Here is a 21750-nt window from a genome sequence, read left to right as displayed (position 1 = left end):
ACAAATGCGTTTTATATGAGTAGTAAGCTAATTAATTCTGATTTTTCTTTACAAAATAGAGGGAATTTTTATTTTCACATGGGTCAAATGACCACCCTGATTTTGTGCTAGCTCCAAGCACCACGAACCAACTTGTTTGCTATTGTGTTTTGTCAAAATTCCTCCAAATGGATAATGAATGTTGGGTAGTTTATCGGCATAAAACATCTTTAGTTAGTTATTTTAGTTATTAAATTTTGATTAATTATTTTTGTCAATGAAACGTAGTACATGTAAATCAGTGATTGATTTAGAGAAAAATTTAGTTTAAAGTATATTCTCAATTCTTTTTTTTTTTTGACATCAAAGTATATTCTTAATTCTACCTGTTGATTTTCTTGCATATATATTATTAATTTGGAAATGTTGACAAAAAAAATATATAATAAATTTTGAACAAAATAGAGTATGTATTTATACCACACAGAAAACGACACATGTTTATATAGGCCATACCTATATTCTAAAAATTGCTCTTCCTTTATTTGTTTTTATTTTATTAATTATTCCTTAATTTGTATTGCATGCATATCCTCAGTCATATAACTCATAAGTATTCAGACTTTCCATTTCCTTATATTTTTGCAATATAATACTCTTCTACATACCTTGTGTAGTATGCCAGCTGTCAAATAGTATTATCACAAATACGTTTTTACATGTCATGTTAATAATTATTAATTTAAGATAATGACACGTATATACCAGAATCTTGCTCAACCTCTCAGGTTTCATCTCGAGCTTATCCTCACTGACGTTAAGATGTAACGTATATATTCGTCTTCATATTATATCTTTGGACAAACTCACTAAATCGTTCTTGTTTTGTCTTAAACGGAACAGAAAACGAAAACGATGGCGATTCTTCTGTCTTTCCTCTTGCTTCTTCTCCTTCCCCTTCTCTTCTTGTTTATCAATAAGAACAAGAAACACTCAAACAATCTTCCTTCAGGTCCAAAACAGATTCCGTTCATCGGAAACCTACACCAGATCAAGGGCTCGCTTCACACATGTCTTCACGACCTCTCCAAGAAACACGGACCCATGATGCTTCTCCGTCTAGGGGTTGTTAGAATGGTCGTGATCACATCGAGTGAAGGAGCTGAAGAAGTTCTCAAAACCCATGACCTTGAGTGTTGTACAAGACCTACCACTATCGCCTTAAAGACTTTCTCGCGCAATGGTAATGACATCGGCTCTGGGGTATACGGTGAAACATGGAGAGAGCTGCGTAAGCTTTCGGTTCGTGAGTTTTTCAGCGTTAAAAAGGTTCAGTCTTTTAGGTACGTTAGAGAGGAAGAGTGTGACTTGCTGGTCAAGAAACTTAAAGAATCGGCTTTGAAGCAGTCTCCAGTTAATCTGAGCACAACCCTATTTTGCCTAACCGGGAGTATCGTATCAAGAACTGCCTTTGGACAGAGTTTCTTCGAGAACAAGCATATCGGCGAGGAAAGAGTCGAAGAACTGATGCTCGAAGCTCACAAAAACATGTCTCTCAAATTCACTGATCTCTTCCCCACTGGTGGTCTTGGATGGTTTCTAGACGTTGTGTCAGGGCAACTTAAAAGACTTCAAAATGTTTTCAACGAGGTTGATACATTTCTTGATCATATAATTGATGATCATCAATCTAAGACTTTCACACAAGATCGTCCTGATCTCATCGACACGGTCTTAGAGATGATACATAAACAAGAAGATACTGAATCTTTCAAGCTCACCATTGATCATCTCAAAGGGATCAGCACAGTAAGCAAACAAATCTCTTTTACTTCATGTTTCTTGAATCTAATATGTATATCCTTAGTTTATAATACATAATGTCTTTTTTTTATAGAATATATATCTAGCTGGAGTAGACACAAGTGCCATCACCATGATTTGGGCTATGGCAGAACTAGTTAGAAACCCTAGAGTGATGAAAAAAGTTCAGGACGAAATCAGAACTTGCATTGGAAGCAAACAAACGGAGAGACTTGCGGAAGAAGAAATCGATAAACTTCAATACTTGAAGCTTGTGGTGAAAGAAACCTTAAGACTACACCCACCAGCTCCTTTGCTACTCCCAAGAGAAACAATGAGTCACATCAAGATTCAAGGCTATGACATTCCACCAAAAACCATTCTAGTGATCAATGCTTGGTCGATAGGACGTGATCCTAAATACTGGAAGGATCCAGAAGAGTTTACCCCGGAGAGGTTTATTGATAGTCCTGTGGATTACAGAGGAAAAAGCTTTGAGTTCTTACCATTTGGTTCTGGACGAAGGATTTGCCCAGGTATGGCTTCAGCTATTGCTACCATTGAATTGGGACTCTTGAATTTGCTTTACTACTTTGATTGGAGTTTGCCTGAAGAGAAGAAACATATGGACATGGAAGAAGCTGGTGTTGTCACTGTTGTTAAGAAAATTCCTCTTGAGCTTATTCCTAGTCTTCACCAGTGATTGGTTCATAGAGTCTAGAGGAACAAAAAGCTGAACTGTGTAATAGATCAGACTTCAGACTAAGAGTTGTGTTGTTTCTTAAGAATAAAACTTGTGGGGAAATTAATGTTCTCCTCTTGCTAAAAATTGGTTTGATTCACCGGTTTGTATTCGGTTCAAATATGACATGTAATATTATCATCATTTTAAATATAATCTTGTGATATTTTCGTTTTAATAAGTACTTACAGTATACACCTTTTGTCAAAAAGTATACATTTTTAATATAAACTTGATTCTAGTTAGAATGTTTTATATTTCTACAGAAAATATGTTTATCTATCAAATAACTTATATTTATTTTATATAATTATAATTTTTTTATAAATAAATATAGTTGTAGATTAATGAAAAACAAACAATTTTTTTTTTGCTAAGAATGTTAAATATCATTAACTAGTAATGAAAGAGATTACTGGTGAGACTTAAAATACAAAAAGGTTCAAGAAGCTAATTTGGTTGTATAAACCGCAAAAAGAAAGTTAAAAAAGCTCATAGAACGTAATATGACTAATCTAGTGAACTAAATTAATGCTAAAACCAAAAATGTGTTACTTTGCACCTTGAAGAGAAAATGACTGAGCCACCTTAAGCCGGAACCTGCAAAAGGAATCAATAGGCATCAAAACAAACAAAATTAGATCAATCTGTTTATTTAAATTATATGTATTAATTTAAATTTATTTTGAATATTTTTATAATTAAACTGGATCATCTATCTCTCTAGCTAACTGCGATAATCTCAAATATTTTGAATGTTTTACCAAAATAATCAGTCAGAACTAATTGTTAAATGTTAGATACAATTCGCATAATATAACATATTATATTATGGTCAACTAATATAATTTTGACTAATTCTAAAAGATTATATTTTGTTTTATTTTAAATGTCTTTCTATATTTGTGTATATAGATTAAAAAATATTTATTTTATGTATTTTTAAATTAAAAATATCATTAACTATATAACTAACCATACTCCAACCAATCAAAAATAAGTTAGAGAATACAAAAATTATATAAAATTAATAAATTTTACACTTTAACATTTATTTTGTAACAAAAATTTAACTTGCCTATTAATATATCAAACAGAGGGAATATATTAAAAAGCAATCATCATCGAAATTGAACACTTAACACGTTGTTCCAAACTATACACAAGTACATAATGTACTTACATGTCGGCGGTAGTAGAAAGAGGTTAGACGAAGCAGAGAGACCAATGAAACGATTCAGCTTCATATCTGTCTTTCTTCTTCTTCCTCTGTTCCTCATCATCAACACCAGCTTCGCTCTCCCTCTATCCACCAACTCACGATGGATCGTCGTTGATGGCTACCAAGGACGGCGCGTGAAACTCACGTGCGTCAACTGGCCGGTAACGATGATCCGACCAGAGTCACCGGTTCAAACTGAATGTAATACGACGTCTTCGACGTAGGGAACAACGTGTGCTTGGTTCGACCAAGTGCATCTCAGGTTGAGCTACAGAGAGCTCTTGATTGAGCATGTGGTATTGGGAGAGTTGATTGCTCAGTCATAGAGCCGGATACGATATGGTCGCACGCATCTTTTGCGTTTAATGCGTATTATCAAACCAATGGGAACAATCTCATTGCTTGTTACTTCGGTGGAACAGCTACACTCACCAAGATAAACCCTAGTAAGTTTCTTGCACCATGTAGGTTACTAAAAATGAATAATCGATTAATTTTGCCAAAAATATCTTTCTTTATATATAAAAATGTCATGCCCTATTTTATATGTTTATTTACCCTTTTTTTAAGGACATACCATTTCTGAATTCAACCCACACCGGGTTCGAGTTTACAATCAGAACAGACATTTCTCCTAAGAAGACAGAAGAAGTAAAAAGAAAGAGAATAAAAAATCAGACGATGTCGACCAACTAAACTTGGTCAGTCCTCTTTACACTTGAGATCTTACAAACCAGACAGATAAGTAAGATTGGCGACGCTGCGTTGATGATCGGGTCAGCATTCTCTCCACAACGAGTCAGAACCAGCAAAAAAGGAGCCATATTAGTTTGATTCCATACACCTGATTTAATCTCATTAAGCGTTGCTACCATTTACTTCTTTCCCAAACCTCCGTACTCTTTCGTTGAACAAACAGCTTCCCAAGACATATTTGCCCCCATGTAGAGTTCGGAGCTCCTGTCCAGAGAAAGGCGTTACAAATATTTTCTAATTTGTCCAAAGATTCTTTTGGCAGTGGAAAAATCTCAGACCAAAAATTGATCGTACTGTAGAGGACTGTAGCCGTCCTGTGATAGCCGTTTTGCTGTCCACGAAGTAACTCCGAGATAATTCACACGAAGAGACCCTTGGACCAAACCAAATTCTGGCTCCAAACATGAAGCAGAGTGTTGATCATTCCCGTCCAAACATTTTATAAGTCACTTTGTCGTAAGCCTTTTATTTACATGGAAAGAAACCTGCTAGTTCTCCATTTAGTGACACTGAATAAAAAGGAGTGTTAATACACATTCTTATCCAAGGGATAAACACTGGAGATAATTCAAAGGCATGAAGAATATTCAAGTAATACATGATTGGATTAGAGATAGCCTCTCTAATAACATCTTTTTGTTATAGCATTATATTTTCCGCTATTCTTTTATGTATGGGGAGTACGTAATAATATATGGGATATTTTATATGTTGAATGCAGGCTAACGTTCTCCTATGATGTATGCAAGCAAGAACCAAAATTTCATATTTTTGTTAGTTATGTCTTTTAAGTATCATTTTGGTCAGACTTCTCTCCATCATGACTTTTGTTTAATTTTTAATTAAAGATGTAAATGAGGGGAGAATTGACATGTTCAACATCCCTACCTTATAGTTTCCATTTTGGGAATTTTTTCATATAAATGGAAAGGCGGACAAAAATGCATTAATGTTTCAGTAGAGAATCCATAGAGTATCTTTGAATTTTCTTTTAACAAAGACCATTGTCTTCAATGACAAATCAACTAATTATGAGGTAGAGTATGACGTGTTTCTTTATAGAATTATTATGTGTGTGTGTGTGTGTGTGTGTGTGTGTGTGTGTGTGTGTTTTAGAAACATAATCAAACTGATATTCAACAAGTTTTGACATTTTTTAAAATTCATCTTTGACCTGGTTGTTTTCTTTGGTAACTTTTATTAGTCAAAAGTCATATATATGAACAAATATTAGTGTATGACAATGTCTTTTCAACTATATATACCTGATGTATTATCAAATTGATGACTAAACAAAGATAAATACAGATCATTGTAAAGAAGAGAAAACAAACTTGTTTACTACAAGATCAAAACGTTCTCACCATTTCACCAATCAAAGGTATTATGTTAATTATCTATATTTTGTGAATAATCATGATTTATATTGTAATAGAATTCGAAAAATTTTATTTAAAATTCTCCATCTATGATCTAATCGTACTTTAAAAAACACAAACCTGTTTATCATGATATATATACTCTTTTGAATTTGAAATATTTTAATATAAATAACATATCATGGATATCCGAATGCTCACCCCTAATTTTGAGATACAATACCATGCTAACAACTATTCTTGATTTAGTGATATTTTGTGTAAGTTGTAATTCAAGACCAGTATTTGGTAAAAGCTGATGGCGAATAACCAAACTATGAATGCACAGCCTAAATTTCGAGGTATAAGTTAAAAAAAAATGAATTCATATATAATTTTTGATTTACTAGGAATATCTACCCATAACAATATTTTATTTATTTATGTAGGAACTGAGGGTGTCAATAGATATTTGTATGATCAGTTATGGAAGTTATGTGCTGGACCTTTGTTTGATCTCCCAAAAATTGGAGAAGAAGTTTATTATTTTCCTCAAGGAAACATAGAGCAGGTAAATGTTTTTCTATGAATAATTTCACATTGATTCTCCTGTTTTGTTATTTAATAAAATTTTCTACAATCTTATGATATTATCAGCTTGTAGCATCAGCAAATGACAACTTGTGCCAATTAAAACCAATTTTTGATATTTCTTCAAGAATTCATTGTAATGTTATTAGTATCAAGCTTAAGGTAAGTATCTTTGGTATTTGATGTTTCTTGTAAATACGCATGAGATCAATTGGCTTAAAATTGTACATATTGTGGTTTTAATAGTATACATTATCATGATTTTAGGTGGAGACCAATACAGATGAAGTTTATGCAAAAGTTTCGTTGTTGCCATGTTCACCTGTAAGTAGAAAATTTTATATTTTACTTATGAACTAATAGTAACTGTTATTCTAATATATGTAAATAATTTTATGAATTTAATTATTTAGGAAGTTGAGATCACGTTTCCTAATGACAACAATGAACAAAACATTAAATATTTTACTAAGGTGTTAACTGCTTCGGATATCGGCCCACATGGTGATTTTATCTTATTTAAAAAAGATGCCATTGAATGTCTTCCTCCATTGGTAAATTCATTTAATAAATACACCAAATAAATTCATAATTGACTTAAATTGTAAGCTTTTTATATAATACTTTGTATTAAACCTTTTTTTAGGATATGTCACAGCTAATACCGAGTCAAGAGATAGTTGCTAAAGATCTCCATGATCATGTCTGGAAATTTAAACACACTTTTAGAGGTAGCTAAGTTTTTTTTTATATCAAAATCGTTTGGTAGTAATACTAATTTTTTTATCTATAAATTATCAACTAGGTACACCAAAAAGACACCTTTTCACATCTGGTTGGAAAGAGTTTGTAAAAGGAAAAAGTTTGGCCGTTGGAGACTCTTTTGTATTCCTTAGGTATATACATTTTGTCATTTTATATCTCCTTTGTTTCTTAATATTTTGTATTTTAAGTATATTTTGTTCAAGAGGAGAGAATGGGGAATCACGAGTTGGAATTAGAAAAACATCTCATCAACAAAGCGACATGTCATCATCTGTAATTTCAAAAGAGAGTATGCACCATGGTTTCATTGCTTCTGCATCGAATGCTATTCACACCAAATGTATGTTCGATGTGTTTTATAAGCCAAAGTAAGGAAAACACTCTGTTACTCTACTTAAACATCATGAGGATATTTAATTTAAATAAGCATACTTTAATTTATTCTTGATATGATGATACTAGGTCGAGCAAATTCATTGTCAACTGCGACAAATTCTTAGATGCAGTGAACATGAAGTTCAATACAAGTTCAAGATTTACTATGAAGTTTGAAGGACATGATTTCAATGAAATAATGTAAGTTTTTGACACTCATATTATTTTTTTATTCTAAATGTGATTACTTACAATTTTTTTTTACTTAAAAGATATTCTGGGACAATAGTAAAAATGGAAGATTTCTCCATTTATTGGAAGGGTTCAGAATGGCGAAACCTACAAGTAAAAATTATTCATAACTTATCTTATTATATTATTTAAGAATATGATTTAAAAAATAAGTAAAATCCACAAACTTATTTTAATAGGTACAGTGGGATGAAGCTGCAACAATTCCAAGACCTAATAAGGTCTCTCTATGGGAGATCGAGCCTTTAATACCTTCATCAAACATTCTCAAGTCAGTTATTCAAAATAACAAACGCCAACGCGAAATAAACGAATTTGGTAAGAAAATACTTTTTTAATAGTTTATGCTTCTTTTTGGATCAATTATCATCATATTTCTATATAAAAGTTCAAATATGGTAATTCCTACGTTGACTTAAAGCCAATTAATTGGAGAATCAAGCATAAAATATTCGACGAGTCTTCCTCAACTTATTTCATAATGAAACTAATGATTCAAAAAATTTATCTGGTTGGCTAATGAGCTATGCAGGTCCTATTATTTCCAAACCAGATTACAATGACCAAATGGTCCAGTCAACAAAAGAAAATTCAACCACCAATGCATCTAGTAGCTTCAGATTGTTTGGAGTTGATCTAACGGCTTCTAGCAAAGCAAGAGATGTTTTGGAACCACTCGAATCATACCAAAAGAATAAAACTTCTGAAATCTTTGAAGAAGAAAATCTTGATCAAACTCAAGCAGTGACATCACTAACAGAAATCCAAAGGAAGGAACTAAGTTTTACTACAAGTAGTACTAAGGTATGAAAAAGAGCATCATCTACTTATTTTTTCTTCTTATTCAATTCTAAAATTATTTATTATTAATAACTATAACATTATAAGACATAGGCTTTCGTAAACTTAATCATGTTATTTTAAATAAAAGATCAGACTTATATATGGTTGCAAACACAGTTTTATTCTCATACAGCAGATTTAATATTGATAAGAAACTTGCATAACTTTTTTAACAGATTGAGATGACTATATTTAGTCACAAACACTTGATATGTTTATTGATCAGGTTCACATGGAAGGTGTTACTAGAACTGTGGATTTAACTGTTTTTGATGGATACAATCACATGATCGTTGAACTAGAAAAACTCTTTAATATCGAAGGCAAGTTGCATATGCACAGTCAATGGAAACTAACTTTTAAAGATCATGAAGGAGATATGATGCTTGTTGGAGACGATCCATGGCCGTAAGTTTCCACTTTCTTCTTCTCCTAATTTTTGGGAAAATAAAAACTTAATGTGTTTTTGATTTTGTGTAGGAAATTTTGCAATATCGTGAAGGAAATAGTCATATCTTCCAAATAGGATGCCATAAAATGAAATTTGAGAATCAATTCTCTAAAAGTGACTCAGAATTTACAACAATAATTTCACCATCAGACGTGGACGACAGTCAAAGAGGAGTTTTGTTATTTTAATGCTTTTTTATATAATATTATGGATTGGTCAATGTTTGCGTGGGAAGTTTACTTTCATTAAGTCTTCGTTTAACCTTTGTTTTTAACTTGAAGAGTTTGGTTTTATGTTATGTGTGATTTTTATTATTGTGATTGCTCTTCTTTATTTTTTATCAACTTTTTGTTATAAGGAGATTAAGACTCAGTTTCGTTGCATTTACTAAATTTCCTTATACAGTTACTGAGATAGTTTGAATGGGACTATGTTCTGTTTTTATTTTGGCGATGTAAATTTTAATCATTTTCTTATTTTAAATCATCTTGTTTCATGTCTGCTCTTATGTGTTTTTGGTAAGTTGTTTTATATTTCATTTTGTTTGAATTGTGCAAGTATATATTTTTATTTCCATTTCAATATTAGAATTATGGTTGAGTTTTTTTAAAATTATGTATGTAACCTTTTAATTTAGTTATATACAATAACTGTAGATCTCTTATTTATATCATGTAAGCAAACTTTTATTTTGTTTGTAGTAATAACATCAATACTATTAAAACATAAGCACTTTTTATCTACTTACAAATAGTTTAGATTTGACTATTACATTTCTTTAATTTTTTATTATTTCTCCTACAACAAAATTATTTATTATTTAATATATACCATATCTAATCTATTATTTTAATATTTTCAAAATAATATATTTAAAAATATATATATTCTTAAATATATTTTTCTAAGATTGCATTTTAATAATATATTTTTAATATCTTTTTATATAAATGTACACATACATTTATTTTTAATATTTACTTTTAAATAATAAAATTACAGATTAATAATAACTATAGTTACAAACAAATATTAAATCATTTCTGATTTATTGAATAAGAAATAACATTTTTATGATATTTATATATACATAATTTATATTCATAATTAAACTACTAGGACAATTAATAAATATAAAGTAGCTTAATCTATTTATTACTATTTTATAAATTATAAAATTAAATAATAACATATATTCATGAATTTTAAAATATACTTTAAATTATTAAAACAAAATATTAAAGTAATATATATAAACTAATAAATAATTTTATACTTTAATACACATATTTAAATTAGAATATTAAATTTAATTCAATAGATTTATCAAGTATAAGACGGGTTGAATGACATATAATTAATTTATATAATAAAAAAAATTGACCAGTATAAAAATTAAAAATAAAAGGTACTGTAATTTAAAGTTTGAAAATATAAGTAAAATTAATACGGGACGGGTTATGTAAATGAATTATCTTATAAAATTATATTCATGTAAATTTTAAATAATTATCTATTTTGTAAGGACAAATGTTTTATAAAAATACATATGTACAAAATTTCTAATTTTCAGTAAATAAATTTTTGAATAAAAATTAATCTCGCGCTTTTAAAACGCGGATCAAAATCTAGTATACTTATTAACATTTACCAACTAAACTAATGGAGATTTTAGTCAAAAATAGTTGAAATATTACATATTATTTTCAGGGCTGGAAGCACATGCTACCCCAACTTCTAACCAGGGCCGACACTGCTTACATCGTGATGAAAATCTTGTATAGGTTTATTCTCTATTAATCTATTTATTGTTGTAAATCATTTCTCTAGGATTCGAATCCAAAATCTTTTAATTTAAAAACATTAATGACTTCTTAGCTACTGGAGTAAAAAGACTTCCACTAAATATAGGTTGCGGATACTGAAACTAGAAATGTTCCACGTATTTTGGTTCTCCCGTGTGATTGAGGTCATCTGATTGAGAGACTGGTTAGATACCAACTGTTATCTTTGGAACAGTCAATGAACTTGATCGATTTTTTTCTTAATCTGAGTAGGAACAAGCTAAGATGGAAGATATTTCTAAAAACATGAACGTTCAAGTAGAAGAGTTGTGGAAGAGAGTTGAAGAGTTCACCAGGCTTCACTATACCTCATAAAATCAATGCCATAAGCTCTGTTTTTTTTTTTCATTTTAAAATTAATGCTTTCTTGAGTTTAGAGTTTTTTTTTTTTTGTAACAGAGTTTAGAGTATTTTGATTTGTTACATCATATTCTAAATGGATTTGGCATTTGTAATAGCTTGGATATGTTGTTTTCTTTCTTAATCAAACCGACCCTCTTTTTGGTCCTTTAGATTGAAAAATTCGTGAATCACTTTGTCGAAATGTACTCAGTTTTAGTGTTTGTTGGGTATTTTATGCCTTTTCTATGTGAAATTATTATGCTTATAATTAAACAGATACTATTTGCAGAGAATTCTTTGCTTGTGAACGCCTCTTCTCAACTTTTCAGTATTTGTTATACAATAAATATATTGGAAAGTAATATTCCTGATATTAAAAATCATAAAACAAATCTTGTGCTATCAATTTCTTGAACATTTTATTACTCTTGAAGGCACCTTCGATTCCTTAATGAGATCTAGATTATTCTTTGCTCTTTTGATTAGGTTATCTTGTAACTAAATAAAACCTAACCTCTCTTGTCTCAGCCTCCAAAGTCCCCATTACTGATCATTATAGTAAAAAAGAGTGTGACAATCAATATATTTATGTATAATATAGGTTTCTACTTATGGTGATGTTATGATCTGGAGTTTTTCTTCTCTTTACATTTATATTTTCTATTACCAACATCTTGAAAATGAGAAATCAATTTTGGATTTTTCTATTTTCTCTGGTTCTACTAAACTTCATATCCCAAGTACGATGTAAAGCTACAAGACCGGTAACTATGATCCGACCAGAGTCACCGATTCGGCCTGAAGGTAATACGACGTTCTTGGATGGAACAACATGGTGTGTGGCTCGACCAAGTGCGTCTCAGGCTGAGCTACAGAGAGCTCTTGATTGGGCATGTGGTATTGGGAGAGTTGATTGCTCAGTCATCGAGAAACATGGTGACTGTTACGAGCCGGATACGATATGGTCGCACGCATCCTTTGCGTTTAATGCGTATTATCAAACCAATGGGAACAATCGCATCGCTTGTTACTTCGGTGGAACAGCTACACTCACCAAGATAAACCCGAGTAAGTTTCTTGCACCATCTAGGGTACTACAATGAATAATCGATTAATTTGACAAAATATATCCCCTTATACATAAAAATGCTATGCCCTATTTTATATATGGATTTACCCATGTATATTTATTTTCTAAAGATTAGATAAATTACACAAATTGGATTTGAGATAACTTCTCTAATAACATTTTTGTTATAACATTATATTTTCCGCGATTATTTTATTTATGGGGATTACGTAATAATAGATGGGATATTTTGTATGTTGCTTGCAGGCTACGGAACGTGCTCCTATGATGTATCCAAGTAAGAACCCTAATGTCATATTTCGTTCGTTATGCTTTTTAAGTATCATTTTGGTTGCAAAAGCTATAAGCTTCTTGGTTTATTAATTCAGATCGGAAGTCTCCTCCGCAAGATCTCTAGCAGAGTACAAGCCACGGTGGATGTGGCTGATGTGCATAGGACTTTTATTGTTTTTATATCGGCGAAGCTAACATCTTCACCGAAAAAAAAGCCAATATTGGTCAAATATATCAGTTGTGCCAGAATATTTTTCCTAAGAGAAAAGGTTGCAAAGATTTTGTGGTTTTCTAGCAGTTAAGCTTTATGTTTAGTTCTTCGCTTTCCTCTTGGGTTTAGAATCTTACAAAACCCTTTTATATTCCTTCCTTATTGTTACGAAAGGTTTATTTTCATGTTCCTTTAATAATAATATCATAAATAGCTTTATATAAACTCCAGTTGTGAAATGTAATCATTTTTTTCTTTCAAACTTAAACGAAACGATACGTTTGTGACTCTGAACTAAACAATATATAAGCATGTGGTTCTGAACTGAACCAGCCAAAAATTTCGATTTCTGGTTCAAACTCGGTTAAAATTAGGTTCTAAACCGATTAGTGATATCAGTTCGGCAGTCGGTTAATTCAATTTATAATGTTTATTTATTTTTAGTTTCAAACCAAACTAATTTCTACTAATACTTTTAACTTACTGAACCGAATTTATTTGTAAATAACTGAATTTAAACGAAAAGAAAAAAACATAAACGCTGGTTCAATTCGCCAAAATTCTGAAAAGTTGAATCAACCGAACTGAACTACATTTTGGTTCAATTTTACAAATTTTCCGGTTGACCCAAACCCCCCCAGACCACATACATAAAGCCACTTAGACTAGTTCTACAAGGCCCATTACATTCGGGCCCATTAATAAAATCTAATTATCAGCAGAGAGAGTGCCTTTCTTCTCCGACCAACCCTAAACCATCCATCGACGCCGGAGGTAAGATGAAGGAAGAGGAAGTAAACCGGTGCCAGATTCAGAACTGGTACCCGAAATTCAAATCCCTAACCATCAAAACCAAACTCCACAAGCTTCCAGAGTCCTTCGTCAACTACCTCCTCGACGACTCCGTCCCTTTCCTCCTCCCTTCCTCCGTAACAAACCAGAACGCGATGCCTAACAGAATCCAAAACCCCGACGAAGGAGAAGACGACGAATCATCATCATCAGACGACGAAACAGATCCTCCGCCGCCGCCGTCGCCGTCGTTCCCGGAGCTCGAAATCGAGATCAGGGACTCAATCGAAGCCCTAGGCGGATCCATCTTCCCGAAGCTGAACTGGAGCGCGCCGAAGGACGCGGCGTGGATAAGCCCCTCGCAGAGTCTCAGCTGCTCTTGCTTCAGCGAGATCGCTCTCTTGCTCCGCTCCTCGGACTCGATCCTCCACGATCTCTGCAACGCGTACGATTCCTGCAGCGATGATAAAGCCTCCTCGAGACCGGAGAGCTTCTTCCTCGCGTTGAGGAAGTGGTACCCTTCTTTAAAGCCAGAGATGGAGTTTCGTTGCTTCGTCAAGGCCAACGAGCTCGTTGGGGTTTGCCAGCGTGAAGTGACGACGTTTTACCCTGTGCTTGTTAGCGAGAAGGAGGCTCTCAAGGGGTTGATTGAGGAGTTTTTTGATGTGAATGTGAGGAGTGTGTTTGAGTTGGAGGATTATGTGTTTGATGTTTATGTGACCAAGGAGAGGAGGGTTAAGGTTGTGGATTTTAACACGTGGTGCGGGTCGACTTTGCCGTTGATGTTTAGTTGGGAGGAGCTTGAGGGGTTTAGGAGGGTTGGTGGTGAGTTGGAGTTGAGGATTGTTGAGAGTAGGCGCGGTGTGCTTCCGGGTTTGAAGACGGCGGTTCCTTATGATTATATTGATGTGAGTTGTGGTAGTGGGTGGGATCAGGTTCTTAAGAAGGCGGAAGAGGAGTTTAGGGATGAGTCGGATGATGAAGATGTTTGAAACTTTGTTTGTTTGTGCTTCTTTGTTACTGTTTTGTCTTTTGTTGTGCAAAGAGAAATTATGCTTGAGAATTGTTCTAATTTGGTTTCTCATTTGTTGCAACTCGCAAACTTGCGTAGATGTTTGGCATTAGTTGTTTCGTTTGCGGTAGACCGGTATGATTCGGTTCGGTTTATGGCTTTACGGACATATAAACCAAACAATTAAAAAAAATCAGGTTTAAGACAGAAGCTGAAGACGGATGATGTCAGAACATTTGAGATTGCGAACTTTGTCTATATAACACAAATCAAAGCACTCAACTATCTGGCTAGGTAGATGCTTGTTGATAATAAGTTTTTAAGACCGTCATAAAAAATGATTGTGTAAGAGCGGATTACGAAACTTCGCATGATTGTGTTATTTCTTGATGTATAGACTACGGTTAAGAAACTTAGAATAGTGTCTTTGTTACAGAATAGTGAGGTTTTTTACTTCTTCTACAATCTCCTCTGAGAAGAGTGATGAAGAAACTAAACAGTAAGTTTTGAATTTGTGCACATAGAAAAACGTATTCCTTCAGTGTGATAGTACTTGTTGAACTCTTGGTTTTGGTTTCAGGATAAACATTATTCCTGTTAAAGTCCCTATTGGAATATCAGAGTTCACATCTTTGCGTTTCTTGTTGTATGGTTTTATTATCAGAGGCAGCTTTAAACATTTTTCTATTGGGGCTTGATTTCTTCAATGTTGCAGAATAAACTCAAAAGGTAGATGAAACAATAACATATTCTTGAGTTAAATAAAAAACAGAGTTATGCAGATGCAAGACACATTAACCCTATGCATCTTGGTAGGCGCGCAGGTCGGCTATATTTAATAATAGTCATCATCAGAATGGTCACTATAACCTGCAAAGCTATGGTAGTAATCATTAGCTGCCATGAGAGGCCATTCGTAATAATTCCCAGCATAGGGGTAATCATCAGTCGAGTCATAAGGTAGTCTCAAAACTTTGATCTTCTCCGAACATAGCCTCGGAACCAGATCTCCGACATTGTAAACGTTGAAACAAAAACGTAAATCAAGATGTTCCAGGTCAGGATAATTATCAAGAATGTTTCCAAAAAGCTGAAGGAAGCGAAGTCCATGCATTGTTTCCCCTATAGTTAGGGCATCAACATCACTCTCGTAACGAGGACGCAAGAATCCAATGCGGTTTAGCTTCAGCGTCTTCAGATTAGGAAGAGACTGCCCTACAACTTTCAGTGATTCTCCGGACAAAGAGCAGTATGAGACATCGAGTTCTTCAAGCAATGGAAGTTTCACAATTGCTTACGTAAGTCCATCGGTTGTTATTGGAGAGCACATAGCAAGTCTAAGGCTTCGCAGGTTACTTGACCTGCAAGTAATTGAGTGTTATAGTTAAAAGAACTGAAGCCAAGTAAAAGACAAAGAACCAATAAGAGAGAGAGAGAGAGATGTTTTACCTGTCGGCGATGTAGTTGAGGAGAAAATCAGTACCGAAATGCCAAATGTCAATCTCAACCAATCCTCCCTGGCTACGATCAACTGCGTGACGGCACATCATCTCAAGGTTCAACACCAAGTCTCCAGAGTTACGCATGTCAATCTTCCGCCACATGGCAGTGTCTTTACAGACACGACGCCATGACGTACAAACTTTCTGAGCGTTTTCCAATATATCAATCGAGCCAAGCCTGCGTAGGATCAATGACGTCAATTCAGACGGAAGCTCAGCCCAGCTTCTACACTCTCCGGTAAAAAGCGGTGGCTCAGGAGGAAACAGTCCAGCGGAAGAGGAAGAAGCCATTTTTGTCTGATGATCTCAATGTTGTCCCAAGTCCATCTATTTAAATAAAGGGAGTGAAGTAAGTTTCAAGTCTCAAGACTTCTCGTACGCATCACCATCACTAAATGACTAATATGGTTCCAATGAAGAGGACAACGGCAAAAGAGGAAGAGACAGACCATTTTCTCTAACGGTCAAGAATATCTCACGTCCATTAAATAAGGGAGTGAAGTAGTTTCATTAAATAGGTGACTGAAACAGTTTCAACTTTCAAGACGTTCATATGACCATATCTCAACGGTATTATATATCTACAACATAATTTAGGGCGGCTTGTTGACCATATCATAATTCTATTACACACACTGGCCGTGGAAAATAGTTAGATACTAAATATTTGTATTTGGATCAGAATAGTATATGTTCCTGGAATAATGCTTTTGACTCGGATGACAAGTTATTGTAAGACCAGAACTAAGATGATGTGAGCTTGGCTTGGCATCCTCTTCAGCCATAAGAGATTCATGTTTCCACTAGAGTTTTGATGATTGCTTATTGTGAGTTTAAAAAAGCGCGCATCCGCGCACATGCATACTTTTATATTATTTTTACACAAGTGTGTATTTTTTACACAATGTCAGGGGATTGTGAGGCTTCATTAGCGTGTTCAACGTGTCATGTGATCATGATGGTGAACATACCTCCTCCATTATTAATAATAACGGATCATCATCTGCTTTCTCTGAAACCAGGACTTTGCTTATAGAAAAGTAGCTGGAATTGTATTAACATGATACAGAATACTACAAAAAAAAACTTGAAGAACCAGCAGATGCTGAGAATGATATGCTTGATCTTGCTTTCGTGCTCAGTGTTATCATTACACAGAAACGTAAATTCCCTCTCTTTCTCTTAAACCAAAAAGAAAAGATCTATATCTCATGTTAACAAAAGAAATGTTTCAGATCACGACTAGGATGCATGGTCATTGCAAGACCAGAGCTTGATGGTGTACGTTTAGTCATTCCTTCAGCCACACGGAACTTTGCGGTTGATGGATTTGTTCCAAAATCTCATTAGTTTTCGGAGAGACGGTCCCATCGTAATGCTACAATTTAATGGAACCAGAAGCAGTACAAGACCGTAAAGACGATTAATGTCTCTTTTAAGATTTTTTTGATGGTTGTGTACTGAGAGAAAACAATGTCTCAACTTTGCGTTTATTATCCGGTCTTACTTTTGAATAAAAAAGCTTTAATTCTCACTGGCAAACGTCCTTGATATCTTTAATGTAGCAGAATAAACTCACAAACTTTTACTAAACTGGTAACAAGGGGGCATACGGATAATCATCTTGAGATGTGTAACATATCGTAAATAAGTTCCAAAACATGAGAAAGCATGATGCAACCAAAAGGTTCTCTCAAAACTTTGATCCTCTCGGAACACCGCTTCCTCAGATCTCCTGAAAGTTTAACGCTGCGACACTCACGTAGATCGAGATGCTCAAGGTTGGGACAATTATCAAGAATGGCGTTTAAACCAGCGTCTGTTAAACTGTTTGCGAAAAGCTGGAGGTGGCTAAGTTTGGGCATTGTTTCAGCGATTGCTAGAGCATCATCGTCACTCTCGTACGGAAAACGCATCAACCTCAGGCGGTTCAGCTTCAGCGTCTTGAGATTAGGACAGGACCGGCCCGAAAGCCTCAGAGATTCTACTGAGAGTGGGCAGTATGAGAACTCGAGTTCTTCAAGCAGTGGAAGCTTCGCAAGTGCTTTTGCAAGTCCATCGTTTGTTATTCGAGAGCACATTACAAGTCTAAGGCTTCTCAGGTTACTTGACCTGCAAGTAATTATAGTTCAAAAAACTGAAGGCAACTAAAAGACAAATAACAATAAGAGAGAGACTTAATTATAACCTTTCAGCGATGTGGTTGAGGAGAGAATCAGTAGCGAAATGCCAAATGTTAATCTCAACCAAGCCTCTCTGGCTACGATCGACTGCATGCCGGCACATGATCTCGAGGGTGTACCCCACGTCTACTAGGTTACGCATGTCTATCTTACGCCACATCTCAGGGCCTTTACATACGTGACGCCATGATGTACACACTCTCTGAGCGTTTTCCAATATATCTATCGAGCTGAGCCTACGCAGGATGGATGACATTAGTTCATACGGAAGCTCCGCCCAGTTTATGCACTCTCCTTCTTTCATCACCTGAGAGTCGATGAGATTTTGGGAGGTGCAAAAACTAGGTTTTTTGGGCGTTCTGCTTCTGTCTCTTATTTACGGTTCGGTCCTCGTAGTAACATGTAATAACAAAATTACTTTAATTATTCAAAAAAAAAACATGTAACAACAAAATAATTCAGGCTTAAGTATAGTAAGTAAGCCCAGTCTTTAATCATGTTTCACAAGAACACATACAAGTAGTGAGATAATATGCTCCCAGACACTTGTCTCGAGAGCGGTCTTTACCCCTCGTACCTTTGAGTGATATCTTTCTCGTTTGTCTAAACTTCTCCTACTCTGAGCTAAAAAGTTTATTCCCTTTTTCTACTTTTTCAAAAGTCTTCCCTTTTCCAGTAATATCCACAGGGCAATTAACCGAACAGCCCTTTAACAACCGGGTTCAGCCCCCGGCCTGTGTCGGAGGGTCCGCTACCGCCGATATCTTACCCACCGGAGTACTAAAAGATGACGGCTCCGACCTCCACTACACCATGGCTTAGTTGTTCCCAGCTCCCTTTAGCTTTCGTTGTAAGCTTGTAGCGGTTTCTTGGGATTCAAATTCGAGTTTGAAAAACACCACTGTTAGACTGGGGTTCCGGTCAATCTATTCCCGTTTGAATCGTATTTTACTACCAAAGTACTTTGGAAGTCTGTTTGAACCTCACTTCGCTTATTGGAGAGACGCCATCCACTAAGGAAAGTTCTCAAAATGGCTAGAAGACTCTCAGCTGCTGAAAAGGGAAAGGGAGTTGCTGCGGGAGAACATGAACCCCCACGAACTGCTAGAGTTCGAGTTCAAGCACCGGACAGTCCCTCCATCTTACAGAAGCATGCTCTTACGTTGATTGGCAGAGTTACCAACCCTTCGCTTCAAAAAGTCTGGAGCCTCATTCCCTTCTTTACTGAACATTGGCGAACAGAAACTCCCCCCATTGGAGCAGACTTGGGACAGGGGTTGTTCAAATTTGAATTTGAAACAGAAGCTGATCTGTTGGCGGTACTGGAAAAGCGACCGTACCATTATGCTAGGTGGATGATAATTTTACAAAGGTGGGAACCTACCCTGTCTCCAAGTTTTCCATCTCTTATACCATTCTGGATTAAGGTTCAAGGCATCCCAGTCCATCTCTGGACCGAGGGAACTTTGAGGACCTTAGGTGAAGATATTGGGTTTGTAGAGTCTATAGACATTACCAATATGGCAGCTCGTATGCGGGTTCACGTTAATGGGAGGCTTCCCTTGATAAAGTCCTCAGTGATAGAATATTCTAGTGGTGAAGAAGTTGATGTAACACTGGTTTATGAAAGGCTGGAAAGACATTGCTCCTTATGCGGCAGGCTCGATCACGAGTTTAGAGATTGCCTCGAGGCAAAAGCCCAGAAGAAAGCGCTTATAGCTCAAGAAGTTAATATTCGAGAAAGGGAGGACGTGAGGATAAGCACTAATAACAGAGATGAGGTGTCCCAAAATCAGGGGAATCACTTCAAATTCACCTCCTCTAGGGGTAGAGAAGACACTGTTAACACCATGGAAACAAACTGCTCTTTGGAGAGGCGATTTGATATGCGCAGAGAGAGAGATACTCAACATCGCTCTAGAGATGACCGAAGCTACCAAAACAGGAGGTTCCAGAGAACAGACATCAGAGAACGCTCATCTCGACATGGGAATCAAAAGCAGAATTTCGAAAGAGTTCCTTACTCCAAAAGTCATCGAAATATCCAACCTCATAGATATGATAACAGATGCTCCTTTCAGGGACCTCAATCTTTCTATAGAGAAATTCCAAAGTCTAGAGAGTTTGAAGGGAGAGAAGAATCTACATCTTCAAAAAATTTGGAAAAAAATTCAGATGGGTGTCCTCTGAAAAATATACAAACCCCTCTCCCAAAGGAGGCTTTGGAAGTAGCTATTGGGGAGGTTCGCGAGGTGATGAACCAATACATAAATGTTCCTGACCCAACAGAAAGCGCAGCCAGAAGAGCGAGGGTCAGATTGGCTGAGAAACATGGGGAGATTGAAGAATCAGCAGCCCAAATGGTGAGAGCCTCTCTCGCAGGCGGATCACCGTTGGAGATGCCTCATATGGAATCCACGGCGGAGCGCATCCCTGTTGCAAGTAGACTATCTTTTCCCCCAGAAATGGAAAACAGCGGAGAGCGGATCCCAGCAACACTCAGACTGTCCTCGGCTCCATTAACAGAAACAGAGCAAGAAAAACTCCCAATGGTGCTCAGACTGGGTCCACTTTCAGCCTCACAGGTACCTGACCTAGAGGTAGCAACTGAAACCAGAGTTAAAAGGAGACCAGGACGGCCTCCAGGAAAAAGTAAAGCTCAACAGACCCCAAAAATTGTGGAAGGGGCGTGCTCTCGAAAGAGGAAAATCCAACAAACAAAAGCAACACCATGTCGGAGGAAGATCCCCACAGATGCCGGACAATCCTCAAAAGTTCAGAAAGTTGCTAAGGGACGCTCCAGAGCCCAACCCTCTGTCTCGAAGGACAATGCTTCTCAAATATCAGATAATCAGCTTCTGAGAAATTATCTACCAAAGAGGAAGAAGACGGTGGATTTTCAAAATCCATCAAGTCTGGTTCCTTAGCAATATTGAGCTGGAACTGTCAGGGGTTGGGCAATCCCCGGACAGTTCGAAGACTAAGAGAGATTAAAAGACGTAATGACCCAGATGTAATCTTTCTTATGGAAACCAAAAACCCCTCTGAGATGGTCCTGCAGCGACTGGAACACCTGAATTATGATCACCACCATTTAGTCCCTCCGACGGGTCACGGAGCAGGAGGACTAGCACTGTTTTGGAAAGAGAATGTTGTTCTTGATGTTATCTCTTCTAATGCAAATTGTATTGAAACTTGTATCACCTTTGAAGGGAAGAAATTTTACTCTTCATTTATCTATGGAAACACAGATCGAAACTTGCGCAGAGCTCAATGGAATCAGCTCATCTCAAATTCTCACGATCGGGATGCTGCTTGGTTTATAACAGGGGATTTCAACGACCTCCTCAATGCAGATGAAAAA

The 21750-nt window shown here is 35.6% G+C and overlaps 6 protein-coding genes across 6 annotated transcripts; 4 read left to right on the top strand and 2 right to left on the bottom strand.

Annotated features, from left to right (window-relative positions):
* The first annotated feature begins 394 nt into the window (after positions 1 to 394).
* Positions 395 to 2719, top strand: LOC103846439 (cytochrome P450 71B4). Its single transcript, XM_009123364.3, has 2 exons — positions 395 to 1788; positions 1877 to 2719. The coding sequence occupies exons 1-2, from the start codon at positions 895 to 897 to the stop codon at positions 2483 to 2485; spliced, it is 1503 nt and encodes a 500-aa protein (XP_009121612.1). The 5' UTR covers positions 395 to 894; the 3' UTR covers positions 2486 to 2719.
* A 190-nt stretch (positions 2720 to 2909) lies between these two features.
* On the top strand, positions 2910 to 9465 carry ARF27 (putative auxin response factor 21). Its single transcript, XM_033279951.1, has 14 exons — positions 2910 to 6222; positions 6310 to 6431; positions 6518 to 6613; positions 6719 to 6775; positions 6865 to 7005; positions 7098 to 7182; positions 7257 to 7347; positions 7420 to 7584; positions 7679 to 7792; positions 7864 to 7936; positions 8023 to 8161; positions 8376 to 8647; positions 8913 to 9094; positions 9167 to 9465. The coding sequence occupies exons 1-14, from the start codon at positions 6180 to 6182 to the stop codon at positions 9210 to 9212; spliced, it is 1626 nt and encodes a 541-aa protein (XP_033135842.1). The 5' UTR covers positions 2910 to 6179; the 3' UTR covers positions 9213 to 9465.
* Positions 9466 to 9697: 232 nt separating this feature from the next.
* LOC103846457 (glucan endo-1,3-beta-glucosidase 12) lies at positions 9698 to 13122 on the top strand. The gene is made up of 3 exons (XM_009123387.3): positions 9698 to 12391; positions 12660 to 12690; positions 12782 to 13122. The coding sequence occupies exons 1-3, from the start codon at positions 12004 to 12006 to the stop codon at positions 12879 to 12881; spliced, it is 519 nt and encodes a 172-aa protein (XP_009121635.1). The 5' UTR covers positions 9698 to 12003; the 3' UTR covers positions 12882 to 13122.
* Positions 13123 to 13422: 300 nt separating this feature from the next.
* Positions 13423 to 14831, top strand: LOC103846467 (cell division cycle protein 123 homolog). Its single transcript, XM_009123398.3, has one exon. It carries the CDS (start codon positions 13677 to 13679, stop codon positions 14679 to 14681), a length of 1005 nt encoding a protein of 334 aa, XP_009121646.1. The 5' UTR covers positions 13423 to 13676; the 3' UTR covers positions 14682 to 14831.
* A 238-nt stretch (positions 14832 to 15069) lies between these two features.
* On the bottom strand, positions 15070 to 17472 carry LOC103848404 (F-box protein SKIP19). The gene is made up of 2 exons (XM_033279950.1): positions 16151 to 17472; positions 15070 to 16062 (listed from the first exon to the last, which is right to left on the bottom strand). Exons 1-2 carry the CDS (start codon positions 16492 to 16494, stop codon positions 15996 to 15998), a joined length of 411 nt encoding a protein of 136 aa, XP_033135841.1. The 5' UTR covers positions 16495 to 17472; the 3' UTR covers positions 15070 to 15995.
* A 238-nt stretch (positions 17473 to 17710) lies between these two features.
* LOC103846474 (F-box protein SKIP19) lies at positions 17711 to 18747 on the bottom strand. Its single transcript, XM_009123407.3, has 2 exons — positions 18392 to 18747; positions 17711 to 18315 (listed from the first exon to the last, which is right to left on the bottom strand). Exons 1-2 carry the CDS (start codon positions 18688 to 18690, stop codon positions 17823 to 17825), a joined length of 792 nt encoding a protein of 263 aa, XP_009121655.1. The 5' UTR covers positions 18691 to 18747; the 3' UTR covers positions 17711 to 17822.
* Positions 18748 to 21750: the final 3003 nt, after the last annotated feature.

Source organism: Brassica rapa, chromosome A09 (assembly GCF_000309985.2).
Source record: "Brassica rapa cultivar Chiifu-401-42 chromosome A09, CAAS_Brap_v3.01, whole genome shotgun sequence".
In the NCBI taxonomy this organism is placed as follows: Eukaryota; Viridiplantae; Streptophyta; class Magnoliopsida; order Brassicales; family Brassicaceae; genus Brassica; species Brassica rapa.
Note: the sequence above shows the minus strand (reverse complement) of the source record. Positions and strands in the feature narration are given on the sequence as shown.